This window comes from Sminthopsis crassicaudata, chromosome 1 (assembly GCF_048593235.1).
Source record: "Sminthopsis crassicaudata isolate SCR6 chromosome 1, ASM4859323v1, whole genome shotgun sequence".
NCBI classification, from domain to species: domain Eukaryota; kingdom Metazoa; phylum Chordata; class Mammalia; order Dasyuromorphia; family Dasyuridae; genus Sminthopsis; species Sminthopsis crassicaudata.
The window spans coordinates 232369318-232395731 of NC_133617.1; the positions used below are offsets into that span (position 1 = coordinate 232369318).

The 26414-nt window shown below is 34.3% G+C and overlaps 1 protein-coding gene across 1 annotated transcript in view; it reads left to right on the forward strand.

Annotated features, from left to right (window-relative positions):
* Positions 1 to 26414, forward strand: part of COLEC12 (collectin subfamily member 12) — a 220153-nt gene that overhangs the window by 18124 nt on the left and 175615 nt on the right. The window contains exon 2 of the mRNA XM_074276198.1: positions 2108 to 2158. Within this exon, the coding sequence (XP_074132299.1) occupies positions 2108 to 2158 (51 nt within the window). The remainder of the gene's footprint in view (positions 1 to 2107; positions 2159 to 26414) is intronic.

The following is a 26414-nucleotide window of genomic DNA, read 5'->3' on the forward strand; positions in this document are numbered from 1 at the left end:
AAAGGAACCTAGTGGAAATAAAGAACAATTAAGTAGATTATGGTAACTGAGTATACTTGTGAGATGTAATCATAATGAATGATCATTTTCTTAGAGCCCCCAAAGCCCTAGATATGATATGATAAGGCTTAATTTTTCTCATTAAATGTCTGTGATTTTAAAAAGCAATAAAAGTCTATGCTGGTAAATACTGACCATACAACCACACCTAATTTAAACATTAAAATGGAAAGTCTTAAGAATTTAGCCCTCATAGAATAGGGAGGCAACAGTCCACTGGAATGTGAAGCATTTATATTTATCTGCATCTAGGAGGAGGATTTTAGGCTATTTAGAAGATAACTTGGCCTACATAACTTTTAAGGCTCAGTTGTTTCCAAATTTTTCTTGTTAAGTGACCAAAAAATTCCACACAACAAGGAAATTACTTGTGCTTCTTTGGTTTGTCAAATGATCTTCTTCCCTTGTGCGCTCATACATTGTAGAGCTGTTGTCTTCCATTTCTCTATTCTTTCTGCTGACATGTTGCTGCCTTTCCAGTCAATCATCCAGCTGATAAAATTTATCTTCCAAATGGCACAGGTCTACTGGTCAAAAAAAGATTCAGTGGCTCCCTATTACCTTTAAGATAAAATATAATTCTTAAAATTGGCTCCAACCTTCCTTTCCAACTTTATTTCAAAACATCCTCCTCTGCTCACTCAACAGTCCAGATTGGATTGCTAGTTCTTCTGGAGCACTGTCCAGCTTTATCCTGCCTCTGTGCTTTGATAGAAGCCATCCCTATAATTGGAGTAGATTCCTTTCTTATCTTTGTCTTTTGAAATCTTTCTTTTCTTTCAAAGCTCAGCTCCCATGTCATTTCCTCCATAAAGATTTCCATTATTCCCTAGATCACTGATATTAAACTCAAATAGAAACTCATATCAAATAAGACCAATAATCTATACATACAGAGTCTTGCTGTTCTAAATGACTTGGTTTTAAATATCTTTTTGTTTTCTTGTATTTTTATTTATTTTGCTAAATATTTCCCATATATATATGCATCTGGTTCAGGTCATACTAGAGAGTGTTATGAGGAGTGTTGGCTTGCAAGGTTGTGTGTTTGCTACATCAACCTTTGATGCCATTGATTTCTTTCCTCCTCAGTATTTTTGTAGTAGGCTCTTCTTTGCCCTGGTGTTATAAGTGGATACTTGTAGCATCTTCAGCCATACAGTAGATAATAAAGTTAGTCCTTGAAGGCAAGAATGTTTCATTTTTTAATTTCTATGTTTCCATAGAATACTCTGCTTTGCTCATAATCAGTAAATATTTCCCTGATCCTTGAAGGTAAAGTGATCTCTTCCTTTCTTTCCCCCAAGTCTCTCTTGCTACTTTTTGATTTCTTCTCTATATTGAACACATTCTAATTAGTATTATAATTATTTGCATTCATGTTTCATTCACCTACTTAGCTATTAGCAGTGTCTTTTTCCATCTTTGTTATCTCTGTCTGTACAATGCGTTGCATATAATTGGAATTTAATAAATATTTTGAGAATTGATCAAAAGCTCTGCCATTTACTAATTGCATAATTATGAGTCATTTAACCTCTGAATCTTTTCTCATCTCTAAAATGGGAATACCATTACTAATTCTCAGAGTGGTTGTGAAGAAAGCTTTGAATGTGTCAATAAAAGCATTGGAGGAGTGGCAGGCTATTCAGGAAACTAAAATCTAAAAAAGATATCTGAACTCTAGCTATCTGTATGTCTGTCTCTATCATATCTTAAATAAATGTAAACTATTAGTAATATTTCTAAACATTTTTAATGACTTGAAACTCCCTATCTTAGGGAAGAAGATTAAGAGAACTGTAATTACAGCTCTCTTTGACACCTACTGGAATTTATATTAGTTGCATTGGATGTGAGAGTACCTTTAAAAAATAAGGTCTGTATTCATCTTTGTTCAACATAGTTGAAGGGAAGAATGCCCATAAGATCAATCAAATGAAAATATCCTAATCACTTAAGCAGATACTCAATGAATCATATTTTCATTTCCAACACTGTCTTCCACTGCTAACATATCAATTCTCTATCTCTGGTTTTCTTATAGACGATTTTGCAGAGGAGGAGGAGGTGCAGTCCTTCGGTTACAAGAGGTTTGGTAAGTAATGAATACCATCTCTCCTTCCTTGTATATTGATGTTGAATTGGAGTAAAGAATTATGGAATAATCAGAACAAGATCAGCAGTGGGTGAGAGAAAAACAGAGGTTTTTTCTGATGAACTTCTTTGGTTCTTGGGATCTGTTTCATATTTACTTGACAATGGGATGTCCATCACTGGCTGACATAACTGGAACTGGTGCCAGTAGATGAGCTATGGTGGGGTATGTTCAAGGGAGATGTATCTTAAGAGAGAAATGCAGGAGGGGGATAAACTTCTAACAACTGTAACGACTATAAGAGTAGCAACTAAATAAAATTAGGATGATGGAATCTCCAAGGGGCTATTCACTGAATGTAAGATTGACATTTTAGCTAGATGAAGAAGTAGTAAAGATGGGATAGGTAAATGTTCAACAAGATAGAGGTTAAACAGGAGAGATTTCTTGATTCAGCTGTGAAGAGAACAGTTACATTTCCCTTATGTGATCTGCTATTCATTTCTTACCCAAATTCCAACCATTATTATCTCAGTTAACATCAACATATCTATAGTATGTTCCTTCATGTTTCTTGATCAGGATGCAAACTGGAAGTCATAAATCAGATAGTCATGAAAGCACTATCTGTCTTAAAAATGCATTTCATGGATTCTCTACTTTGATTTTTCAGATTTGCAAAAAAGCAAACAAAACAAAACAAAAACCCAAAACCATTCCAGGTTTTTAAAGAAATTTCAAGGAAAAGAAAATTCTTTCTGTCCAGATGATTTTTTGGTGGGTGGTGGAAAAGAGAGAAAAAGAAAGAAAAATGGAGAGGAGAGGGCAGAAGAGAGGAAGGGAGAGAAGGAGAGAAGGACAGGAAGAGGTAGACAGAGAAAGAGAAGGGAGAGAAGGAGGGAGAAAAGGAGAGAGGTGGAGAGAGGGGGAAAACAAGAGAGAGAAAGAAAAAAGAGAGAAAAGAGAAGAGATGGAGATAGACAAAGACAAGAACATAAACTGAGAGGCAGACTACTCTTATTAAAGATAACTACTTTTTACTTTCTTTTTCTTCTAAATATCTCTTCTTAAGTATAATGACTCCACTCCTACTTTTTTTTTCCTTCCTTTATCTCTTTTTGAGTAAATAGTGTTTTAAAATTGGAAGATAGTAGTATTAAACCCACAGTTCTTCCATAAGCACACAAGTGGGATAATATATTCTTCTGCTCATACTAAACCTCTCTCTCTATCCTTTGACCAAGGCTACAGAGTTAATATTTCTGGCAGATTTGGATTATTTTCGTTTAGTGGGGATATAGGGAGGAATCGAGTTGTGTTATTTGTTTTAGGAATTCACTGAAGTGGGGGGAGAAGTGAGGGAGGATGAAGATGAAACCAGAAATTATTAAAGGAAGCTTTTGAAAGGAGAAAAAGAACTAGGCAGACGAGGGGGAAATGATATAGCAGCAGTCATTGGTAGAAAGGCAGATACAAAATACAAGAGAGAAAAAGCAATTAGGAAAAAAATTGAGATATCTGTGAGGTTAGAATATCACCAAAATTATTTTGAACAGAGAACAAAAAGAATTCCTTTGGCAATATTGACTTTGAAACAAATTTTCCACTCTTGACCCCTTTTCACCTAAGAAATTTGTATGCAACCCTGAGTATGTAGATATATAAAATAGGTATACAAATCATACATTTGCTGATCCTAAATCATAAATTTATGATTCCCCACATTCATTTACTTGACCATAGGTCACAAACCACAATTTAAGAAGCTTTGCTTTAAATAATATGCTCCTTTATAATACTTAATATGTTTTAGTTACCAAAAAACATACTGAGTTTTACATGGACCTATTTATTGGAAAAAAATGAAGAACAGGTGTTATAATATAATTTTATTAATGCTATTTAATCAATTAATCAACAAACATTTATTAGTGTTTTCTATGGATTAAGCGGTCTGTTGGGCACTAAGAAATATAGATAAAAACAAAAAAAAATATATGTATATATATTCTTTAAGAAGCTTACATGTTCCAGAGGGAGAAAAAAGTTAAGAAAAGGTATATGCAAAAATAAATATCATGTAACAGGAGAAGGCAGCTTTAGGATCAGCAGCTGATAGGAACAGGAAAGGTCTAATATAGGAGAAGGTGCTTGAATGAACTGAGCCTTTGAAGGCAAAGAGAGATTCTAAAAGATGGTATTGAGGAGGAAATGCTTTCCTAACATGAGGGCTCAGCTTATGCAAAAGCATAGAGCCAGACTTAAGTTGTTGCTTGTGAATAATAGCAAGAAGGATGTTTTGGTTGTACTTTAGTGTACTTGAAAAGGAGTATGTGGAAAGAAGATTGGAGCCAGTTTGTGAAGAGGTTTGAATGCTGAATGGAGCAGGTGATGTTTGATGCTAGAGAAAAACAGAGAACCACTGAAGTTTATTAAACAGGGAATGAAATGATCAGATCTAAAGGTCAATTCAATATAATTAACAAACAACATGCAACAAATGAATGGCAAAATGGACTCTCCTTTCCATATATATATATAAATGATTTCAATATACAGATATATTCAATATATTTTAATTCAATAATACATATGTATATATATATTGATTTCAATAAGTAATCATAGAATTATTCAGATATTGGATAATGAGCAGAATGTAGGATAGGAAATGGAATGCTGGATAGCAGTCAGAAAGACTTGTTTCATATATTTACTAGCTGTCTTAATCTCTTTGTATCTCAATTTCCTCATCTGTAAAACAAGGGGATTAAGCAAGAGATGCAAAGAGAAAATGAGGGGGTTAAACTTAATGGTCTCTAACATCCCTTCCAGTTATAAAATCTATGATTTGTTTACTATGGAGAAATTTTTTCTTCCTTCTGAGACAGTTTCCTCTTCAATGGGAGGAGGGAATTAGATCAGATGATATCCTAGGTTCTTTCCAGCTGTGTCATTCTAGGAACTCTAATCAACCTTAGGCTTAACCTGGCCATTTTTCTGAGTTCCCATTACTTGTTAGTACCTTTTTCTGAACAAAGAAAGCTAAAGTGTAGAGGAACTGAAAAAGACTCATTTGCCATTTGTTAGTTTTTTAAAAAGCTTAAGTGAGAGAAATGTAGAAGGATTAACTAACTATCTGGAATTTGGAAATTTCTGTTGATTTCAATTATCAACATATCCTGACCCTGATGAGATTGGATAGAGAGTATTTATGAAAATTATTGAGGATAGTTTATTATCTATTTAATTTTTTAAATATGCATTATATAGTATGAGTTCATCTCTTCCACTTCCTCCCAGTTATCATTGCCTTAAAATGTTTTAAATGATATTGGTAAATTTTATTGTTGTTATTAGAGTTAGCAAAAAAAAAAAAATTAGTTCATATTTTAAAGGCATCAATTCAAAATGTTGGAATGTATTTTATATAATGATTCATAAGTGTCTTATCAAAGCTATAGATTAGTCTTTAATTAATATGAACCCATCCCCCAATTTTTTTTTTCATTAAAATGATCTTGGGAAGCAGAAGGAAAATTTCCAATTCAATTGCCAAGTGATAAGGTATGGAGTTCTGGATAATCCCTTCATTTTCATTTGAAAACTTGCATTTGGAATTCTGTTATTGAATTTCTCTAGATGAATAAGGAATCCAAAAAAAGAATAACTTTATAACAGAGATAATCTCAGAAAAAAAATTGTATAATTCTTAAAAGATAAAAATTTATAAAGATTTCTGAGGACTTCTTAAAACTCTATAACCCTTATTTATTAGAGGAATTACATAATGGTAAGAGTTTAAAATGTTGTGTTTCCTCACATGTAAGGTCTTGTTTAATAGACAGTGAATGCCTTAAAAAACAATAAAATAAAATAAAATAAAAAAAACCTAGAAATATATAAGTACTTCTCTTCTTCATTCTTCTTGTTCTTCCTCTTCCTCTTAGGTAGACAGGACAGATAACTTTATTATTGTTCTAATTTTTTTAATGAGGATACTAACACATAAAGAGGCTAAATGAATTGGTCAAAGTTTGGTCCAAAACTGTTACACACCTTCTAAGTGGGATAATTTGGAGATAGTCTAGAGGGAAGGCTCTACTCAAGCTTGAGATTCAAACCCAAGCCTCTGATCCTAAGCTCAACTTCTTTACAATTCTTCAATGCTGTCTCTATATAGACTTAACTCTTAGCTTATTTCTTATGTAGAAATATTAAGCACAAGCAAGATAACTGCATAAATGTGTATACATATATTGGATTTAATATATATATATATATATATATATATATATATATATATATATATATATATATATATATAAACATATTTAACATGTATTGGATTACCTGCCATCTAGGGGAGGAAGTGGGTGGGGAAGAGGGGAAAATTTAGAACAGAAAGTTTTGCAGGGGTCATTGTTGAAAAATTACCCATGCATATGTTTTGTAAATAAAAAGAAAGGAAAAAAAGAAAGAAAGAAAGAAAAAGAAATAGGCACATCTGGACAGTAGCTAAGTGACAGACCACTTGGGAGACAGGATAAGGTTATCTTCTTAAGGTCCCAGTTTCTTCCTCCATCACTTGGAAATAATCTCATCTCTACTCACCTCATAGGGGTCTAATGAGAACAAAAGAAGATAAGTGAAAGCATTATGAATTTGAGGCATCATTGTGATAATGATGATGATGACAATAATGTAGGTGGTCTCCATTTGAAGTATTTTATTTTACTGTATGGAGTTGTGATCCTGGGCAAGTTGTAACCTCCATCTTCTTTAATTTCCTCATCTGAGAAATAGAGATGATAATAGCATCCACTTTACAGGATTGCTACAAGGATAAAATGAGATATTTGTAAAGCCCTTTGCAAATTTTAAAGTGTTATACAAATGCCAACTGGACAGGGGGAGAATAGAAAAGCATTTGCCCTAGAGCCGGGTGAAATCTGCCACTTCCAAGCTCTACCACTTATTAACTATGTGGCAATAGGCGAATCAGTTCATTACAATGTGTCTAAATCTGATCATTTATAAAATGGGGTCAGTGGGTTTGATTGTGTTTCTATTATCCTTTCTATCACTGGCATTCCTTGATTCTGTGACAAAGTATTGGGCTTGATGGGCTCTAGAGCATGTAACTTCTGAATTCCAAGAGTCCCAGAGTTGTTGCTCAGATAATGGAAAAAGACAAAAAGATTTGAATTCCCTTTTAGTATTCTGTCCTTCTCCCTATGGCAGGCCATCCTGGTAATGTCTTTCCTCAGAAGTTATATCTAATTGATCTTATATATGTCTTATTTGCACATAGTTATTTGTATCTTGTCTCTCCCATTAGATTGTGAGATTTTAATGGTAGAAACTGAGTTTAGGGTGTTTTGCTTTGGTTTTGCCTTCTTTATATCTCCAGTGCTTATTACAGTGCCTAGCACATAGTAGGCATTTAAAGTATGTTGACTTGTTGACTTGACTTGGTAGTGAGGAATAGACCTTTGGAGAGAAGTCACTAAGATTTTCAAGATCTTTTTCTCTGTGTTAGTCTTGCCTGTCTTCCTGACCTCATTCCCCTGTAAATGGTGGGGGAGTGATAAAGATAAATCCAATTTTGCTTCCTTCAACTGAATTGGGTTTTCTTTTGTTATTGTTGGAATACAAATTCACTTAATAACAGGATGCACAAAGTTTGAATAATGGAAGACCAGGAGATAGGCTGAGCCTATCAAAAACATTGGTAAAAAGTTCTGCAGATTTTAAAGTTTACAGTGAGCAATTGTGGGCAGCTGGAAACATTTGTTGGTTGGTATTTGGCAAACAAAACTCTAACCAAATTGCTTCCCTGGGGCTCAGCTTTAGGGATTATTAATAGCCATAGTATGTTTGTTGTCATTAGTCACATCACAGGAGTGAAACAGATCCATAAGGTTGCAAGTTGTAAGACAACAAGAACAAATAGAAGGAAGTTATTGTCTATGAAGTGGAATTCAGTTTTTTTAGGAAATGAAGTGATAAAGTCCCAAGAAAAAAACCTGGAGAATAGTATTTATGGGAAAGAGGTTTGTTGTTTTTTTTAAAAGGCACATCCTGTGTATCTTTGCCCACCTTCCATGCCAATGCACACAAATGTGCATTCCAATTTGACCTTAAAGAACCTTACCTACCCACAGCTTCACAAGCATATGCATATTTGTTTCTTAAACTATAAGGGTTTAATACTTATACTACCTATATTCCTTGTACTATCTAGAATGGTTGTGAAGAAAGTGGTTTCTTTTTTTAAAAAAAATGGTTTTTTGATGGCATTTGCTTTTATAGTGTCCAAGTTTCTTCCTATATTTTCCCCTTCCTCTGTCCAGAAAGCCTTTCCATCCCAAAGTTGTTGTTTTTTAAAGAAAATGTAGGAGAAAGTACAATCAAATCAATCAATTCATCAAAAAAGTCTGAAAATATATGCAATGTTCCATCCACCTAACACTACCCCCTCTTCCCATATATCTCTACAAAGGAGTAGGGCAAAGTATTTTCTCATATGTTTTCTTTGGATCATTTGTTCCCAGTAATTTTGCAATATTCATTCTTAATTATTTGTGTGTGGGGGGGTGTTTCCCATTCATATTATTGTATTCATTCTGGACCCTGCTTATTTTACATCAATTTGTATCTTTGTATCCACACTTCTCTGTGTTTATCACATTTTTGTGTGTCTCACAGCACAGTAATATTCCATTAAATTTATGTATCATAACTTATTTAATTATTTCCCAATGGATTCACAACTTGTTTCCAGTTATGCGATGCCATAAGAAATGTATATTTAAACATATATTTGTATGTGTGTGTGTGTGTGTGTGTGTGTGTGTGTGTGTGTGTGTGTGTGTAGAGAGCAGGAACTCTAGAGAAGTATACTTGAAACAAGGATACTTACAACAAGGTATTAATTCAGTGGAATTGATGAGATGTTGGTTCTCTACTTTACATATACTTAGTACTTAGTATGGTGATGGAATGGTTCTCTAGTTCACACATACTCAGTACATACTGTAATGATGTAATTGTACTAAGGAATATAAGGGCTGAGAGGACTGGAAATGAGACATTCCACTTTTGACCCTCCTCCTGGTGGTTCTCCTGCCTCCTGCACTCCTCCACTAAGATCAAGAGTGGGTCATACTGTGACAGATACAGACTGTGAAAGATATAGACTGTGAAGGAGACAATAAAGACTTTGACTCCATTCCTGTCCATCTTAGTGATGACTATCCTGCTGAGACCAAGACACATCCAGAGGATCTCCAGAAAGCTAACCAGAACATTACATATATATATATACACATATACATATATATATATATACATATATATACACACACACAAATATATATTATATTTATATAATACATTGTACACACACATGCACACACACACACACAAAAAAAAAAAAAACCAACCCATATATTTTCATCTTATCAATGGCCTTCATAAGCCTAATAATGGAGTCTCTGGGTCAAGGTATGAACATTTTTCACTTTATTCACACAATTCCAAATTGCTTTCCAATATGACTGTACTAATTCACAGCTGAACTAACAATGCATTAATGTTCCTATGGAAGAAAGTATTTATTAAGAAGCACTAGATATATGAAAATTATTGTTATTTATAGCCACTGATATATAAGGATCTTCTTATCCCTCTCTTTAATGTCTTCTCTTTCAAAAATAATATTAAATGAACAATAATTTTATTAAGCAGTTTAACTGGAAAACTGCTAACTACATAGTAGAACTCAATAAATATGAACTGAATTGGATCAGTCCTGAAATTTCCCCACTATTTCCAACCTCTGCTTTCCTCTGTTGTCAACTCCCTGAACTGCTGCTTGACAGGATGCTAAGAGGGTGCTGAAGGACTAAGAGTGTGTTGGATTATTTAGTCTTTCTTTGGAAAAAGAGAAAACATTCATCCTCAACTATTTTCCTTTCAGTAGAAGTGATGATTCCATCTTTATAGCATGGTGAAGTTTCCTGAGTAGATGCTGTTAAGGGCAAGCAGTTTGATGTCCCAGTTGGGCTCTCCTGCTTGGGCTCTGGAGACCCAACTGCCCTTCTCAAGGCATCTCCCTGACTGGGCCTTTCAGATTTGAGTAGATAAATGCCTTTGAAGTCATCTGTTTCAGAAAACAAACTATTGCTTTCCTCTCACATTCCTCTCACCACCCTCCTCCCCAAAGACTGACACCAGCAAAGTTAACCCTTTTCCCTGATAAGAATGTTAGGAATTTCCATAATTTCCTGTGGGGAATGATTAAACGAGCCCAGTGTGAGGGCTATCCATTCAACAGAACCTTTTCTAAACATCTCTAAACAGAAAGAATGAAAAAATAAGTCAGAGGGATGGAGTGAAAAGGGAAAAGTGTTAAAGAACAAGAGAGCATAAATCTGGCTTGATACTCCAGTAAGATTTTTTCTTAGTATTCAAAACTATGAAGTAAGTATCTCTCCATAATTGTCGATAACTCTAGGATTTATGTCCTATAAATCATAATGAATTCAGCTATGTCTTTGAGAATCTATGAGAATTTACATGCAATATAATGTAAGAAGAAGGCACAAAAAGAAAGTATCAGGCATAATTTTTTTAACTTTTCAAATAATAAGACTATTGGGAAGGACCTCAATGGGTCATCTTGACCATGCCCCTGCTTGCAGGAGAACAACATTCATAGTATTCTAAAAAAGGTAACTTTCTATCACTTTTCTTTAAACTCTTTTGGAAAAGAATTTTCTTTAAAAAATGTATTTACATATACCTAAAATTAAGTCAATAGAATAGATTGATTGGTATAGACCATTGGATTTAGAATCAGAAAACCTGAATTCAAATCCTGCTTCAGATACTTACCAGCTATGTAATCCTGGGCAAGTCAATTAATTTCTTTGTACTTCAGTCTCCTTATCTGTAAAATTGAGAGTTAGACTTGAAGACCTCTAAGATCTCCTACAGTTCTAATTTTATAATTCTAGTAAGTCAAGGAAGTCAAATTTCACTACTAATACTTACTAGTCCTTTGACCCAAGGTATTTGACTAGCCCTGTGACCCAACTCTATGTTGGTCACCATCATAAACTTATTTAAACAATCAAAATCAGGAATCTTGGACGTTAGTGTCCATTCCATAAGTTATAGCTTTGGGGTTTTCTTTTTGTTTGTTTGTTTTGGAGGGAGAGGAATCTAACTTGATTCCTGCCTTAAACATGAATAATAAATTTGTTTTCAGTTTCTACCATGACTTTTAGGAGAGACAGCTTTGACTATGAATTGAGTTTTTCACAACTCCCATTTTTTAATAGTATCTTAAAGCCTTTGCTGGAGAAGTAAAATAATTACTGTGAATTTATATATACCAAATTAACAGTAGTTCATTCATTTCATAATGGCTGTAGTATTGAGCACAGCAGTCAAAATTGCCCAAATGTTTCAATTATAATTCCCATCCCTAACCTTTCTGGTTTTCAGTTGTTCATAAATTTCAGTAAGGGGGTAGGGTAGGTAGTCTGTAATTCCTACATTTTGTTCTTAAGCTGAATATGTTTTGTTTTTATTTTTGGAAAAGTTTTAGAAAAATCCACTTAGATGTTTTGTTGTTTGACAGCATGAAAAAATTAGTGTTTTTTCAGTGGTGGGTTGCAAGGGATAGGATGGGAAAGAAATCAATCCTTTTGGTTAAAAAAAAATGCAAGCAATTAAAAAAAACAGCAGAGTTTTGAAAGTTTGTTTACAGTAATGTGAATTGTACTTTCATAAAGTACGGGGCAGTCATAGCCATGGCTCTATAGTCACAGGTTCTGGGGAAATTCACACGATTAAGGGTGCTATCCTGGGTCAACCCAAGAAAAACCATGAAGCATTTATATTTGTCTTTGATATTTTTCATTTTCTAAGACTCAAAAGTCTTTCTACAATCTTCTTTATTCTTTTCTGCCTCTTTCCTACCTCAGCTTGAATTAAGTGCTTAAGTGGATCATTCTCCCTTTCTTCCCTTCACACTCAAAGTTTGCTTTTCCTGTGTCCTATTTACCTCAGTGTCATGATCTGTTCCCTGCTAATATAATTAAGGCAGAGTCTTTTAACCTTTAGTTCAAAGATGTATGTGGATAGATTTCATGGGGTCAGTGAACTTGGATGAGGAAAAAATGCACTTTTATTTTAATGCTACTCATTTCTTTGGTAATATGATTTTATTTTATTCATTTAAAACCATTCTGAGAAGAAATCCATAGGCTCCACCTCTGCAAAAGAGAACCATGACAAAAATATTTAGCATACCAGAGTAAAGAAATAGGTCAATTACTCCACAAGTATTTAAGTACTTACTATATACTAGTACTATGTACTATTCTAAATACTGGGAGTGCAAAAAAAGGACAAAAACATCATCTCTGCCCTCAGAGAGCTTACATTCTAAGGAGAAAATGACATGCAAGTAGCTATGTACCTACAAAATATAGTAAGTGTAAATGTAACATAATCCCAGAAGGAACAAGATGGGGAATGTAGGAGAAAAAAAGGGTTTAGGAAGACTAAGGCCTTTTGAAGAAAGTAGGGTCTGAACTGAGTGTTGAAAGAAGAAAGGAAAGTTGGGAGCTGGAAGTGAGGAGGCAGAGTATTCTGCATCTAATCAGAAGTTGTAGTGTTATACGCATAAAATTGCAAGAAGGATGATATAGCTGAATTACAGAGAATATGGAGGAAAACTGGAAAGGCAGGAAGGGGTCAGGATGACTCATGAGATCTCCTGGAGACAAGGACTGGAGGCAATCAAATAGAGTTTATGATTTAAAATTTTGTTAACTTAAATTCATAATCAATGGAGAAAAAATGGAATGGGAATGGAAGTTTGCAAGAAGTAGGTCTTTTTGCATCCCTCAAATGCAATTTCATGGTTGACTTCCAACTTTTCCTATGAAACTTAGGCTGGTTCCATCATCTTCCTTCTCCAATTTATCCTTTGGCTAAAAAAATAATTTTCCAAATACTCATGTCTTAACCATATCATAACCCTTCTTAAAATCCTTCAGGGGCCATCCTTGTAAGCTACTCCTGTTAAACCTCATGTCTGCCATATTTTCCTTCATTCAAAGAATAGCTGTAGGGATTCTCAAAGTATCTAAATTCATTCCAAAAAGTGCTTATTAAGTAACTATTACATTTGGGCATAGTCTTAGGCTTTGTAAATAAAATGACAAAATAAAGAAACAGGTCCTACATTTAAATAGATTATATTTTACTGAAGAAGGAGGAAGTACTAATTCCTATAACAAATCTCTCTTTACTTATATAAGTGCTGGAAAAGTTAATCACTCCTACTGGGTCTGCTGCTATTTCTTCTACTCTCAGCAAATTCTTCCCAAAAGACTGCCATGAATTTCTCAGAACTGCAGGGTAGTACACCATTCTATCTTTTATTGTTGTCATTATCACTGATATTAACATTATTGTGGTATTAGAATAAATAACACCATCTAAAATTACCTGTAAGACATCATATCTAAGTGTATTATTTATTTTATAATCCAATACCATTTTCATTTCTACCTTTTAATTTTGGCATCAAGAGATTTGTAGCAATGTAAACTGCTAATCAAATCATGTTTTTCTTATTCTAATCATATTTCAAGTCTTACTGTAAGAAATTTTGAATCATCCTCAACTTCATTTTTCCTGTTTCTTAATAAAGTTTTCATTTACTTCCTTTTGGACTTGTCAGTGAAAATATAGCCTCAAAACAATATTACTAGAGTTGTTTGACAAAGAGTCTAGCAAAACTGTCCTTTCAGATTGAATTGTAGCCATTGGTATGGATAATTTTACATATAAATCTCCCTCCAGAACCCATTTTAGAAATCAAACTATATATTGCTATATGAACATTTTATGTAAAACATTTTATTCAGAAATCTAAAAAAGAATTTTATAATGATCTTTTTTATCAAATAAAACAAAAATGTTTTCAGGAAAGGAAAACTTTTTTTCTGATTTTTTTGTTTTCTCTCTCCTAATCAAAAACTTTACTTTTCTAGTTATCTTACCAATTAATCACATAATAGTGACTCAAGACAGACTTCCCAAAGTAAATCTTCAAGCATGTTTACATTAACAATGTCATTGTGACATGAAGCTTTATATCCAGGATTTAGAAAGGTGGGAATAGAGGAAAGGAACAAAAGGGATTTTTTTTTTTTAAATAAGTTATCCTTTGGATCACAGACAAGGTGAGTACAGAGGGATAAATGGAAACTTGAAAAAAAATATACAGGAGAATTAATGTATCTTAAGGAGCACTCCTTTCATGAAAAAGAATGCACTTTGTGAAATTTGCAGGGAAATTGAGACAAGCAACTCTTTAAAACGGTAAATGACCTTCCTAATCAATAGGATATAAAAATTACATATTTATTAGCCATCCATAATGTGTTGCATATCATGCATAATTTTTTAAAAATAGAAGGCCTTGTTTTTTTTAATATAAGTTAATAAAAAACACAAAGACTCATAAACAATGATGGGCTTGCATAAAAGAGAAATAATAGCCAATTATTTGGCTATTCCTCCCTTTCACCAGCAAGATTTCCAAAAATACAATAGAGGGCACCCCAAGCTAAAAGGAATAGATACTACCTCTACTCTTTTCTTTCACCCTCTTCCTCCTTTTTGGAAGGAAATTAGGGGCTAAAGAATGAACATATTTAAATATTTGGAGAAAAATTATTAAACATTTCCTCTTACCCCAGATTCTTCCCATCCTTTATTTCTCCTCTCTATGAATACATACCTCTACTTAACTAAGGATTTTTCTTCAAGGACCCTGTCTCCTTGTGCCCAGCAGCAAATATACCATAATAAGACAGAGATCCTACCTGATAAGCCCTAGACAATCTTTTGAGGAAGATGTTTCCTTTCCCAATTACTTCATGTGTCCTAAATCATTGAAAGTCTTAAGTGTTAACATATGAACTCATATTAATATTAAGTGGTCTTTTATTGGCTCTGGAAATATTCAGTAAGCTTATTTGGTTCAAAGGTACTAACTTTTTGTAAGAAGAAAATATTGAAAAAGTATAAAGTTATCTGAGAGCCCAAGAGTAGGGATATATTAACAGAGATGGAGAAAGAACTAGGAATTTTCTATCTATAAAATGGACATAGTACTTCTTAATATCAATTAGGGACATTATGAGATTTGGTGTTTTAATGTGAATCAAGCTTTGAAGATGTATGTCATTATTCAATCTGTGTCATACTTCTAAGAAAAATACAGGCAAATAAAATCAATAGGCTTAAAATTAAACTTGAAACATTTGGTAAAAATTAACAAGTGGAAAATTCAGATCAATTTATCCTTGGTTCCAGATCAGAGTAGTTCATTCCAATCTGCCTGTTCTATGATCTTTTCATGTACTTTCTCAAACCCATAGACATATGTAGCAAAGCTTTTGTGTCTTGAATCAATCTTCTTTCAAATTAAAATATGAGAGTTAATTCCCTACCAATCACATTAAATCAATCAAATCATTTTTTCAAATGCGTGTATCTGTAAAATTAATAAAACTATAATGTCATTAATAATAATATCAAGGAAATGAATTCAGTGATCTGGTCATATTTATCATATTATGAAATTTTTGTTTGTGCTTTTCATGTTAATGAAAGACATGCTGAATGAAAATCTTATTGGTTATCATCAAACAAATATCATATTAGCTATAACGTTTCTTGAGCTGACAATCCAAAAAAGACTTTAACTTTTCAAATCTCCTCTAGCTTATGGAAATATTCCTGGTTCTAGTTGTGTCTTTGTAGAAGATTATCAAAACAGAGCACCAGCTGGTCCTCTAAATCTTAGGACTTTTCTTCTTTTGTCTCCCAAACTCTGTAGCAAGAGTGAGCCCTTTTTCTTAAGTGATAAAACATTAACTTAGTCCTCTGATTTCTTGAATAACCAGTGTTTCCTTTGGTATTTTTCAAATTGCAAATCAGGAAAAATGAGTTTTCTTGAACAATATTAGTATTTTTGGTTGAGAGTGAGATGGGGTCACCTATTCTGAAGACTACATTCCTCTAGTGAGACCAGAATTCCTACCAGGCTAATCCTTGAGTCTGGAAGAGCCTTCCAAGACTACAACTGAAGTTATATTGCTTCCACAAGGTTGAGTTGGAACAGTAGTTTATGGACAGAGACTTTGAATTAAGATGATTCTGTTAGTTCAAAAGAGCAATGAATAGACTGGGTCCAAGAAGAGACTAGAGGAACTGCTGAAGTCAGCAAAGTAGGCAGTCATCAAGACATTATGCTGAGACCCCTTTGAAAATTTTTATAAAACATCAAAATAACCTGCCTTTCTGCTTTTCCATGAAAAAGAAAAGCATTTGATAAGCCTTCTGCTCATAAATCTCTCTTCCACACTATCTGAAATGCTTCATTCCATTTTACATGGAGTCATCGTAATATGAAATTACATTAATTAAACAGCTATCCACCTATTCCCTATCTGGGGAAAAAAAAAACCTGCATCAAAAATTCTTTGTTTTGGAATTTTTATTTGGAATTTTAACAAAAGTGGTAAATGAAAGGAGAAGTCATTTGGAATCAAGGTGTTTTTAAGAGTGAAAAAAGTTCTGGTCTTGACCCTTTTCTCTTTTTCTTTGTACTTTTTGATTTAGTAATCCCATTAGTTCCCTATGAGTTCAATTATCATCTCTATACAGATGACTTAGAGCTATATTTATTTAATCCTAGTCTTTCTCTTGAGTTACAATCCTGCAGGACTAGCACTCTAGTAGACATTTCAAACTACATATCCCATAGGCATCTCAAATTCAATATTTGTAAAACAAGACAAATAGAAATAGCTTGATATTTTTTCAGCACCCAACTGAGGGAGCATATCTGGAAAACTACAGACCCCAAAAATGCTTAGGGTTGCTTTATTTACTGAAAGAGCACATGCATAATGCTTCTACTTTTCTTAAAAGAACTTAAAGCTACCTCAGAATGTTGAGTTGCAGAAAAGTGACTTCTATCAGGAAGATAGTAAAAAGTCTGTAAAGAGGACCAAGTGATTTGTGGTAAGTCAATTCACTAATTCATTAAACATTTATTAAACACCTACTATATATCTACGTAAAGGGCTGAAACTGAATAGGTGCACTGGAATCAGACAACCGAGCACTTAAGGGTAATTTCCTATTGGACAATATTCTATTAGCATATGCTTGGAAAATGGCTCTTCTCACTATTCTGTGCTGGCTCAGTCTTTTGGTGTATACAGATAATTGTAGGAGCGATTAAGGAGTGGAGTAAAACAAGCCAGAGTCACTTTGGAGGAGGATTACAAGAAGGGAGATCAGTTGGTGGAGAGCTTGTGGCAGTTTTGTCCATCTCCTTTACTTCTCCCCCTAAAGACCCAGGACTTTTGTTGATCCTGACTCTGGCTGATCCTGAGGTCAACAGGGAGCTAATTCAGACTTCACAGCACTGTCTGTTATGATACAAAACACAAAAAAATACAAAAAGAGACAAAACACCCTCAAGGCTGTTCCTTAAAAGAGACCATTAATATTTAGTCCTGAAGTCGAGAATTATAAGTTGTTTTAGGCACTTGAATCTCTCTACTCATATACCTTATTACTAGGTTTTTGTAAAGGTACTCATTATTCCCCAAAGGCATTGGTGGGAGAATATGACTTATGTTTATGAGTAGACTGTTATTTTGATTGTATAACAATCCATATAACAGAATGCTTTTGCCTTTTTTTTTTAGTAGATATCAAATAAAGATTATTATGGCTTTTGCTTTCTCATTTAGCAATATTTAATGCTAAGAGTTAATGGTGTAATTGTGAGTAAGGCACCAGTGGGAGCTCAAAAGCTACCGTTATAAGTAATAGGAGCATATTTCTCACACCAAGATTTCCCTTAGAACCTGGAAAATGAATGGTAGAGGAGTGATCATGGCTATGGCCAACCTACCCATAGTCCTCTCCTCCAAATCTCCTACATACAGCATGCACGCTGTGTTCCTTTGGGGCATGATATCCAATTTAACAAGTGCACTGCCTCCTTTTCTCTAGGCTGACTTACCTCCAACTAAGAGAGGATATGTGTGTGTGTGTGTGTGTGTGTGTGTCTGTGTGATTGTTTCCCCTTTTTTTTATATCTCTAGAACTTAGCATAGTGCTTGACATATAGATGCCAACTATAAATTCTTATTGATTGACTAATTGAAACAAAATCACAAAAGAAAAATATGAAAATATCAAAGACAAATACCATGCACTTTTTTCCTAGGATGAACCCTACTTCTATTCCAAGAAACTAGACTGAAGGAGCCTACCATATTTAAATAGTTCTCAGGGACATTTGCAGGGCCAAAATTCTTTGGGTTTGGGGCTTCATAGTAAAGGAAACCCCACAGAAATTAGGGTATAATACTATGAATAGGGAAAACCAATGTAATTAATTTATCTGGTTCTGGAATATTTTCCTTGTTGGCAGATCCATTTTATAAGAGTTAGAAAAGGTATCCATTCTATGAATGAGAAAACAGATCCTTAATGATTTTGCCACCTGGAGATCAGCAGCTGAAGTGGTTTACATCTTCCCAATATTCACCTCTCCCAAAATCAAGGTGGGGAGAAATTTCTCATTTTCTTCTATGGAGCCCTAGGAGTTCCATTATTATATTCTGTAGAGCAAAAAGGGAGGAATCAGGCGTTTATTCATGAAAATTATTCTTTAATGACTAAGAGATTAGATAGAGCATGGAGTAGTAGGGGATATTGGACTTGAAATCAAGAGATGTGTTCAAATCATGACTTAGACATTTATATTCTATGTGACCCTGGACAAAGAACAATTTTTGGGGGCCTCATTTTCCTCATCTGTGAAGTTAAAGGATTGGACCTGAAGAGGATCATTACAGATTGAGCTCTGGACTTCAAATAAAGAAGATCTGAGTTAAGATCCTGTTTCAGACATTTATTATCTTTGTGATATTAGGAAAGTCACTTAACTTCTTATCCTCTGTAAAATGAGGATAAGAACATGTACCTCTCTAGTTTGTTATTAGGATCAGATAAGATAATATTTGTAAAACACTTAGCAAAATGTAGTTACTAGTAATAGTAATAATGATAATGACAAAAATAATCTAGGGGATAAGCATTTTAAATCAGTGATGTTACAAATGAAAAAGGTATTTGATGGGTATTTGAAAGGCAGATCACTAGGACTTGACTCCTTAAATCAGAGGATAAGGAAGAAAGAAGAGTCAAAGATAATCTAAAAGCTTTTCCCATCCCAGGTTACTTCCTTGTTTAGACCCAAAAATACAGTAATGATAAACTTAAGCATGTCAAATCTAGTACCTCCAAAGAAATCCACATGTGTAACCTTAAATTTTCTGGAAATGTAAAGCAGAAACTTAAAATTTGGTACACCTTCAACAGTTCTTAAGGATTACCATGTTATTAGTTACTTCAGGAGAGAAGGATAGTCATTTCTCTCTTTTTTTTTTTTGGATTGTACAGTGGATAGAAAGCTTGCCTTAAGTCAAGAAAAACTATGTTCAAATTTGGCCTCCGTGTGATTCTGAACTAATCTGTTCATTTTTGTTTGCCTCAGCTTTCTCAACTATAAATTGGAGATAAGAACAGCACCTGCCTCCCAGGATTGCTGCCAAAATCAAATCAAATAATAATTGTAAAAAAGTGTCTGACACATAATTGCCATTATCTAAATGCTCATTTCTTTCCTCCCTTTTTGGATTGTTTTCCAGACAGTGAAGTTTAGATTTTGCTGTTGGTATCTAGGTACATTAGTAATATTAGTTTAGCATTGGATCCATAATATGATTTCTCTAGAGTTATCTCAAGTTGTATCTACACAGCTACAGCAAGATAATTTCTTCTTCATCACTCAATTCTATGAGTTTTCCCATGATCCAGATCTTAATCCACCATGCCTGCCCTTGGTGGGAAACTTTAATCTATCATTCATATCTTCCCACAGATTCACCACAGATTTACCCAATGGCCTAAGGGCAGAGTGGAGTATAGTGACTACCCATCAATCATCTCTCTCTCTTAGTGTTGATAATTGGCTACTATATCATCTTTCTCTTTTTTAAAAAAATTTTATTTATAAAATTTTTGACATTATATATGCATAAGTAATTTTTTAAATAACATTATCCCTTGTATTCATTTTTCCAAATTATCCCCTCCCTCCTTCTACTCCCTCCCCCCGATGACAGGCAATCCCATACATTTTACATATGTTACAATATAACCTAGATACAATATATGTGTGTAAATACCATTTTCTTGTTGCACGTTAAGTATTGGATTCCGAAGGTATAAGTAACCTGGGTAGATAGACAGTAGTGCTAACAATTTACATTCACTTCCCAGTGTTCCTTCTCTGGGTGTAGTTATTTCTGTCCATCATTGATCAACTGGAAGTGAGTTGGATCTTCTTTATGTTGAAGATATCCACTTCCATCAGAATACATCTTCATACAACATTGAAGTGTACAGAGATCTTCTGGTTCTATTCATTCACTCAGCATCAGTTGATGTAAGTCTCTCCAAGCCTCTCTGTATTCCTCCTGCTGGTCATTTCTTACAGAGCAATAATATTCCATAACCTCCATATACCATAATTTACCCAACCATTCTCCAATTGATGGACATCCATTCATTTTTCAGTTTCTAGCCACTACAAAAAGATCTGCCACAAACATTTTGGCACATACAGGTCCCTTTCCCCTCCTCAGTATTTCTTTGGGATATAAGCCCAGTAGTAGCACTGCTGGATCAAAGGGTATGCACAGTTTGATAACTTTTTGGGCATAGTTCCAAATTGCTCTCCAGAATGGTTGGATTCTTTCACAACTCCACCAACAATGTATTAGTGTCCCAGTTTTCCCACATCCCCTCCAACATTCATCATTATTTGTTCCTGTCATCTTAGCCAATCTGACAAGTGTGTAGTGTATCTCAGAGTTGTCTTAATTTGCATTTCTCTGATCAGTAGTGATTTGGAACACTCTTTCATATGTATATCATCTTTCTCACTAATACTATGTCATACTTTACACTATTCTTCTACACAATTCCTCATTGGCGATGTGTTGTTGCTACCTACTCACCTTTAAATCCTCAACTTAACTTCATCAGGGACTGTAGCATTTCATAACTTGCAGCTATATAACATCACCAGAAGAACATTGATGTTAAATGGAGTACCATTTCTCTCAAGGAGAATTTTAGGATCATTAAATAAAATTTGTGCTATTTCCTAAAAACAATCCACATTACTCTTCTCTTATCCCCTTCTAAGTCCAGCTCATTGATCTGCATTCAACATCATGAAATTTTGAAGGGCAGCATGGGAATTATAAAAGTTTTATAAAAATAGTAACATAAATACACACACACACACACATACATATATATATATATATTAAAAAGAACAGCTTTTAAACTAAACTGAGAGGTGAGGGACACTATTTTTCTTCCAAAGGAGGAAAAGTTTAAGACTTTCTTTTAATTATTTTTGTGGGAACTTGGAAGGAAGGAATCAAGGGAGAAAGTGGGCAGGAAATGAAATTAACCTATGGAGAGGGTTAGGAATAGAGACAACAGGAAGTAATGGGCCTTCTCTACTTTCTTTTACCATGTGCCCTTAATAACTACTCTCAATCTCAAAGAGTTATGTCTTTGATGCTCTATAGGGCTTAAATCTGAGAACTGGGAATTTATTTCTCTTAATGCATTAGTATTGGGCAGAGGAATAATGAAAAGGCTAAGGACTTGAACAGTTTCTTTCTCCTTTTTATTCTAGCCAAAACCTGCCCACCTCCAATGTTTTTATGGCAACAGAATCCATCTCCATGTGCACTTCTTTATATAAGCACCTGACAGTCAAACTAAGGGATAGAGAGATCTCAGGTTCTCTGACATCTTGCCAGAAGGCCTCCTGAGTAGTCAGTCTTCTTGAATGTGGTTTGTAAAGCCATTTTGTTTCCTGTTCTCCATTTCAAGAATGTCCTGGTAAAAAAGGAAAAATCAGATCAAATTATGTTTACATAGCACTGATTTTTAGCAAACTAGAAAAAGATATAATTGAAATGTCTTTAGAATGTTTTAACATAAGATGTCATTTAACTTTATGAAGCCTCCCTTACCAAGGCTGCCATGGGGAAAGAAATAGGTTAGCTTATGCTTTCTCTCCTTTGTGCTAAGTTCTTATTTAAGTCAATCCTGTGGGAGGTATAGCAAGACAAAACTTAAGCATTACTTATGAAGCTTACTTTGGAACTAATGGAAGAAAGGAAATTTAATTTAGCTAAACATCCTTGGGAAAATCAAATGACACCTGTATTAGCAAATTTTTTTCATCCCTGAAGAGGGAACCTCTAACTATCCAGCTCTTTTGCTTCAAAGGAGTTTCCTTCAGCTTTTATCATTTAAACTCTATATTGTATAAGTCAAACCTTAACCACTATTTTTAGGTACCCCAGTGAGTCAGAAGGAAGAAATCTTGGGAATATATTGAGTCTCTTAAAATTAAACTTACTAGAACTGGTTCTAGGACATTTCCTCAAAATAGTGTGAGAAGCTTCCTACACATAATTTTTTTTTAAATTTAAACTATAATGTACATTCATTTTTTTACATATTTTCATATGAGTCATGTTAGGAGACAAAAATCAGAATGAGAGAGAAAAACTATGAGAAAAAAAAAGAAGAAAAAAAGATGAAAATAGTTTGCTTCAATCTGCATTCAGTCTCCACAGTTCTCTCTCTGGATTCAGATGGCAAAGTTTATTGGAATACTTTGCATCACTGAATTGCTGAGAAGAGCCAAGTCTATTATAGTTGATCATCACACAATCCTTCTATTGCTGTGTATAATGTTTTCCTGGTTCTGTTTGCTTTTCTCAGCATCAGTTCATGTAAATCTTTCTGATTTCTAAAATCATCTTGTTCATCATTTCTTACAGAACAATAATATTCCATCACTTTCATGTATCGTAACTTATTCAGTCATTCCCCAATTGATGGATATTCATTCATTTTTCCAATTCTTTGCCAACTCAAAAAGAACTGCTACAAACATTTTTTGCACATCTGGGTCTTTTTCTCTCTTTTATGATTTCTTCTACACTTGATTTTTGAAATATCTGACCAGTAACAGTGGAATGCTTTAAGAAAATGGAACCTGAGAGAATTGTTCTATATCTCACTTATCAATTTGCTTCACCTTATACTCAACCGTTTTAAAGAAAACCCTACTTCAACTACTTGAAGACAGAGACTATCTTATTTTTATTTTCCTCTACTCCAGAGTTCATCATGGTGTTCTTCAGATGTCATAACAGGCCCTTCACACATTTTCCCAGGATTCTAAAAAGTCAGGGATAGAGGAAACATCAGAGAACATCTAGTCCAATCTGAACATATATTATCTCTTTTATGATTTCTCTCCAAGAGATCATCCAGCTCAAGCTCAAAGAGTTCTAAGGGCAGCTAACCCAGTCCATGCCATTGATTGGAATTTTCAACCACTGACTCTAATGTTTTTCTCTGAGGCCAAGCAGAGTAAGCCCAGTTCTTCCTCTTGAGCACTCTTCTTCTTGACTTGCTTCTGGCCCTATCTCCAAAACTCCAAGATCTTACAAGGATGTCAACAAGTCCAATAGGACTATTCATGTTACTTGGAAGAGTGGAGAGTAACCAATTCCAAGCTTTTCAGTGATATGAGGACCACTAGGCCTTGTCATCTACCCTGACACTATATCCTGAAGTCCCCTGAACTTTATCGCCAGGACTATGCCAAAGTCACAAAGCCACTCTGGGTCACAGTAAGGACTCATGACTTCTGGATGATAACCCAGGATTTAAATCCAAGTCTCCTTGGCTTTAAAGCCAGCTCCTTATCCATTATAGCAGACTTCTTTTCAAAGAATAAGGGGGCAAGAAATAAATTCTTGTCCAGAAAATAGCAATTACTAAAGACCATCATTACCACCTCCAGTATATCTAAGACACACTGCTCCAACTCTCCAGAATAGGTTGAGACTTGTCATACCAATCTTTATAGTCATCCAACAAGGTGACACCAACTTTCCATTTCCTTTTATTTTTATAGTAAAGAGTTGATATGTGGAGTTATGGCAGGGTTGTACCTGAAGTCAGGTGAGACCTGGCTTTGAATGTCGACTGATACTTACTAGTTGTGTATTCACAGGCTCTTTGTTGGTCTCTTTTCTCCCTCGCCGTTAGTTTCCTTATCTGTAAAAAAGAAACGTTTAAAAAAAATACTTTGTTGACATAGAAAATCAACTAAAATACTGAAGCTAAATGGCATAGTAGATAGGGCCTGTCAGAAAAATCTAATTGAAATCTGATTTCAGATGCTTACTAGTTGTGTGACCTGGGCAAATCACTTAATTGCCATTTGCTTCAATTTTCTCATCTTTAAATGGGGGTATTAATACCTATCTCCTAGGATTGTTCTGAGATAAAATGAGATAATTTTTAAGTACTTATCAAACTTTAAAAAATGTTAGCTATTATACTATGTGTAAGGTGCTATGTAAATTTCAAATAACATTATTATTGTTGTTAAACATCTTGCTTGTTTCCTTTCCCTCTACTCCTTTGTTGCTCTGGCATAGCTCTTTCTAATCAACAAATCATCAAATCCTCCCTTCTTTTAAAATCCTAACCTTCAAATCCACCTCTCACACAATGAATCATAAGGCTGGATCTCCATGGACATTCTAGATTTTTAGATTCTCCTTTAAAGACATTTTTAGGGATTCCTCACAGACTAAGAGACTCAGAAGTTCTAAATAATGAATTCTTTTTAGAATATTTCTAACATATTGTCAAACACATCTGCCTGAAGATCCCTAATGACAGGAATCTGGAGGCAGCCCATTCAATTTGTGGTATTGTGCAGTTGTAAGGAAGTATTTCCTTGTATTGAACTAAAATTTACCTCTCTGTAGTTTCTAGTAAGTGACTCTACTTCTTGCCTCCAGAATTAATCAGAAAAGTCAATTTTTAATTAAAAAAAAAAAACATTGTTCAGTTGTTTTTCAGTCATATCTGACTCTTCATGATCTCATTTGGAGTTTTCTCGGCAAGGATACTAGAATGATTTGTCTTTTCCTTCTCCCTCTTCTTATACATACATACAAAAGGGTTAAAATGACTTTTTAAGGTCACATGATTAATAAGTGTCTGAGGCTAGATTTGAACCCAAGTTTTCCTCACTCCAGAGCCATTGCTCTAGCCACTGTACTGTCTCAAATGTTCAAAAGGTAATTTCATTTCTCCTTCATTTGCTTATCATTATCCCAAACTGGACTACTCATTATTCCTACAACTCATCATTCCTTTTCTTGACTCAATGCATTTACACAAGTAACATTTCCATCATTAGTCCTAGACCCGGAATCCTTCTGACTGGCATTGCCTTTTATCAAGTTTCAGATTTGCCTTTGTCTCCTTTATAAAGCCATCCCTGATTATACCAACCACTACTTTCAGGTCACACTTTCCAAAACTCAGATGACCTTATGTTATCATTATCTACATAAAAGCTGTTCTTTCCTTAAAAAAATGTAAAAGTACTTAAGAACAGACATGCATTTTCCTTTTGTCCTCAGAATCTAAGAGCTTGGTTCAGACAGAATAGCCATTTAATAAATATTTGTTTAATTTAATTTAATTGTCTATTCCTAGCCACAATAAGAGACTTTATCTTGTGTTTGATCTCTGTAGAGCTGTAGGACCAGTATTCTTGGCAGCATCTTTTGTGAAATATATATGTGTTGATATTTTCAGATTCAAATGACTGCACATGATGTATTGAAACCACTGATGATTTAATGCAGTAAAAGAGCCAAATTTTGACAAGAACACTATACAATATGACTTGGCTTAACTAAAGACCGCAAAGACTGTGAAATTCCTAAATTTGTCTTCAAAGTGAAAAACACTAAAACTTAAACTGATATATAGAATAAAACAAGGGAAGGATGAAGAAGGCAGGGAAAATCCAGAAAGCCTTAGGATTTGCAATGTATGAAGTATCTTGATACATTCTCTGGCCTATCTCAGGTGGCCTCCTTTCTAGGAGAATCTTCCATAATGAAGCAGAATAAGCGTGTCAACCACA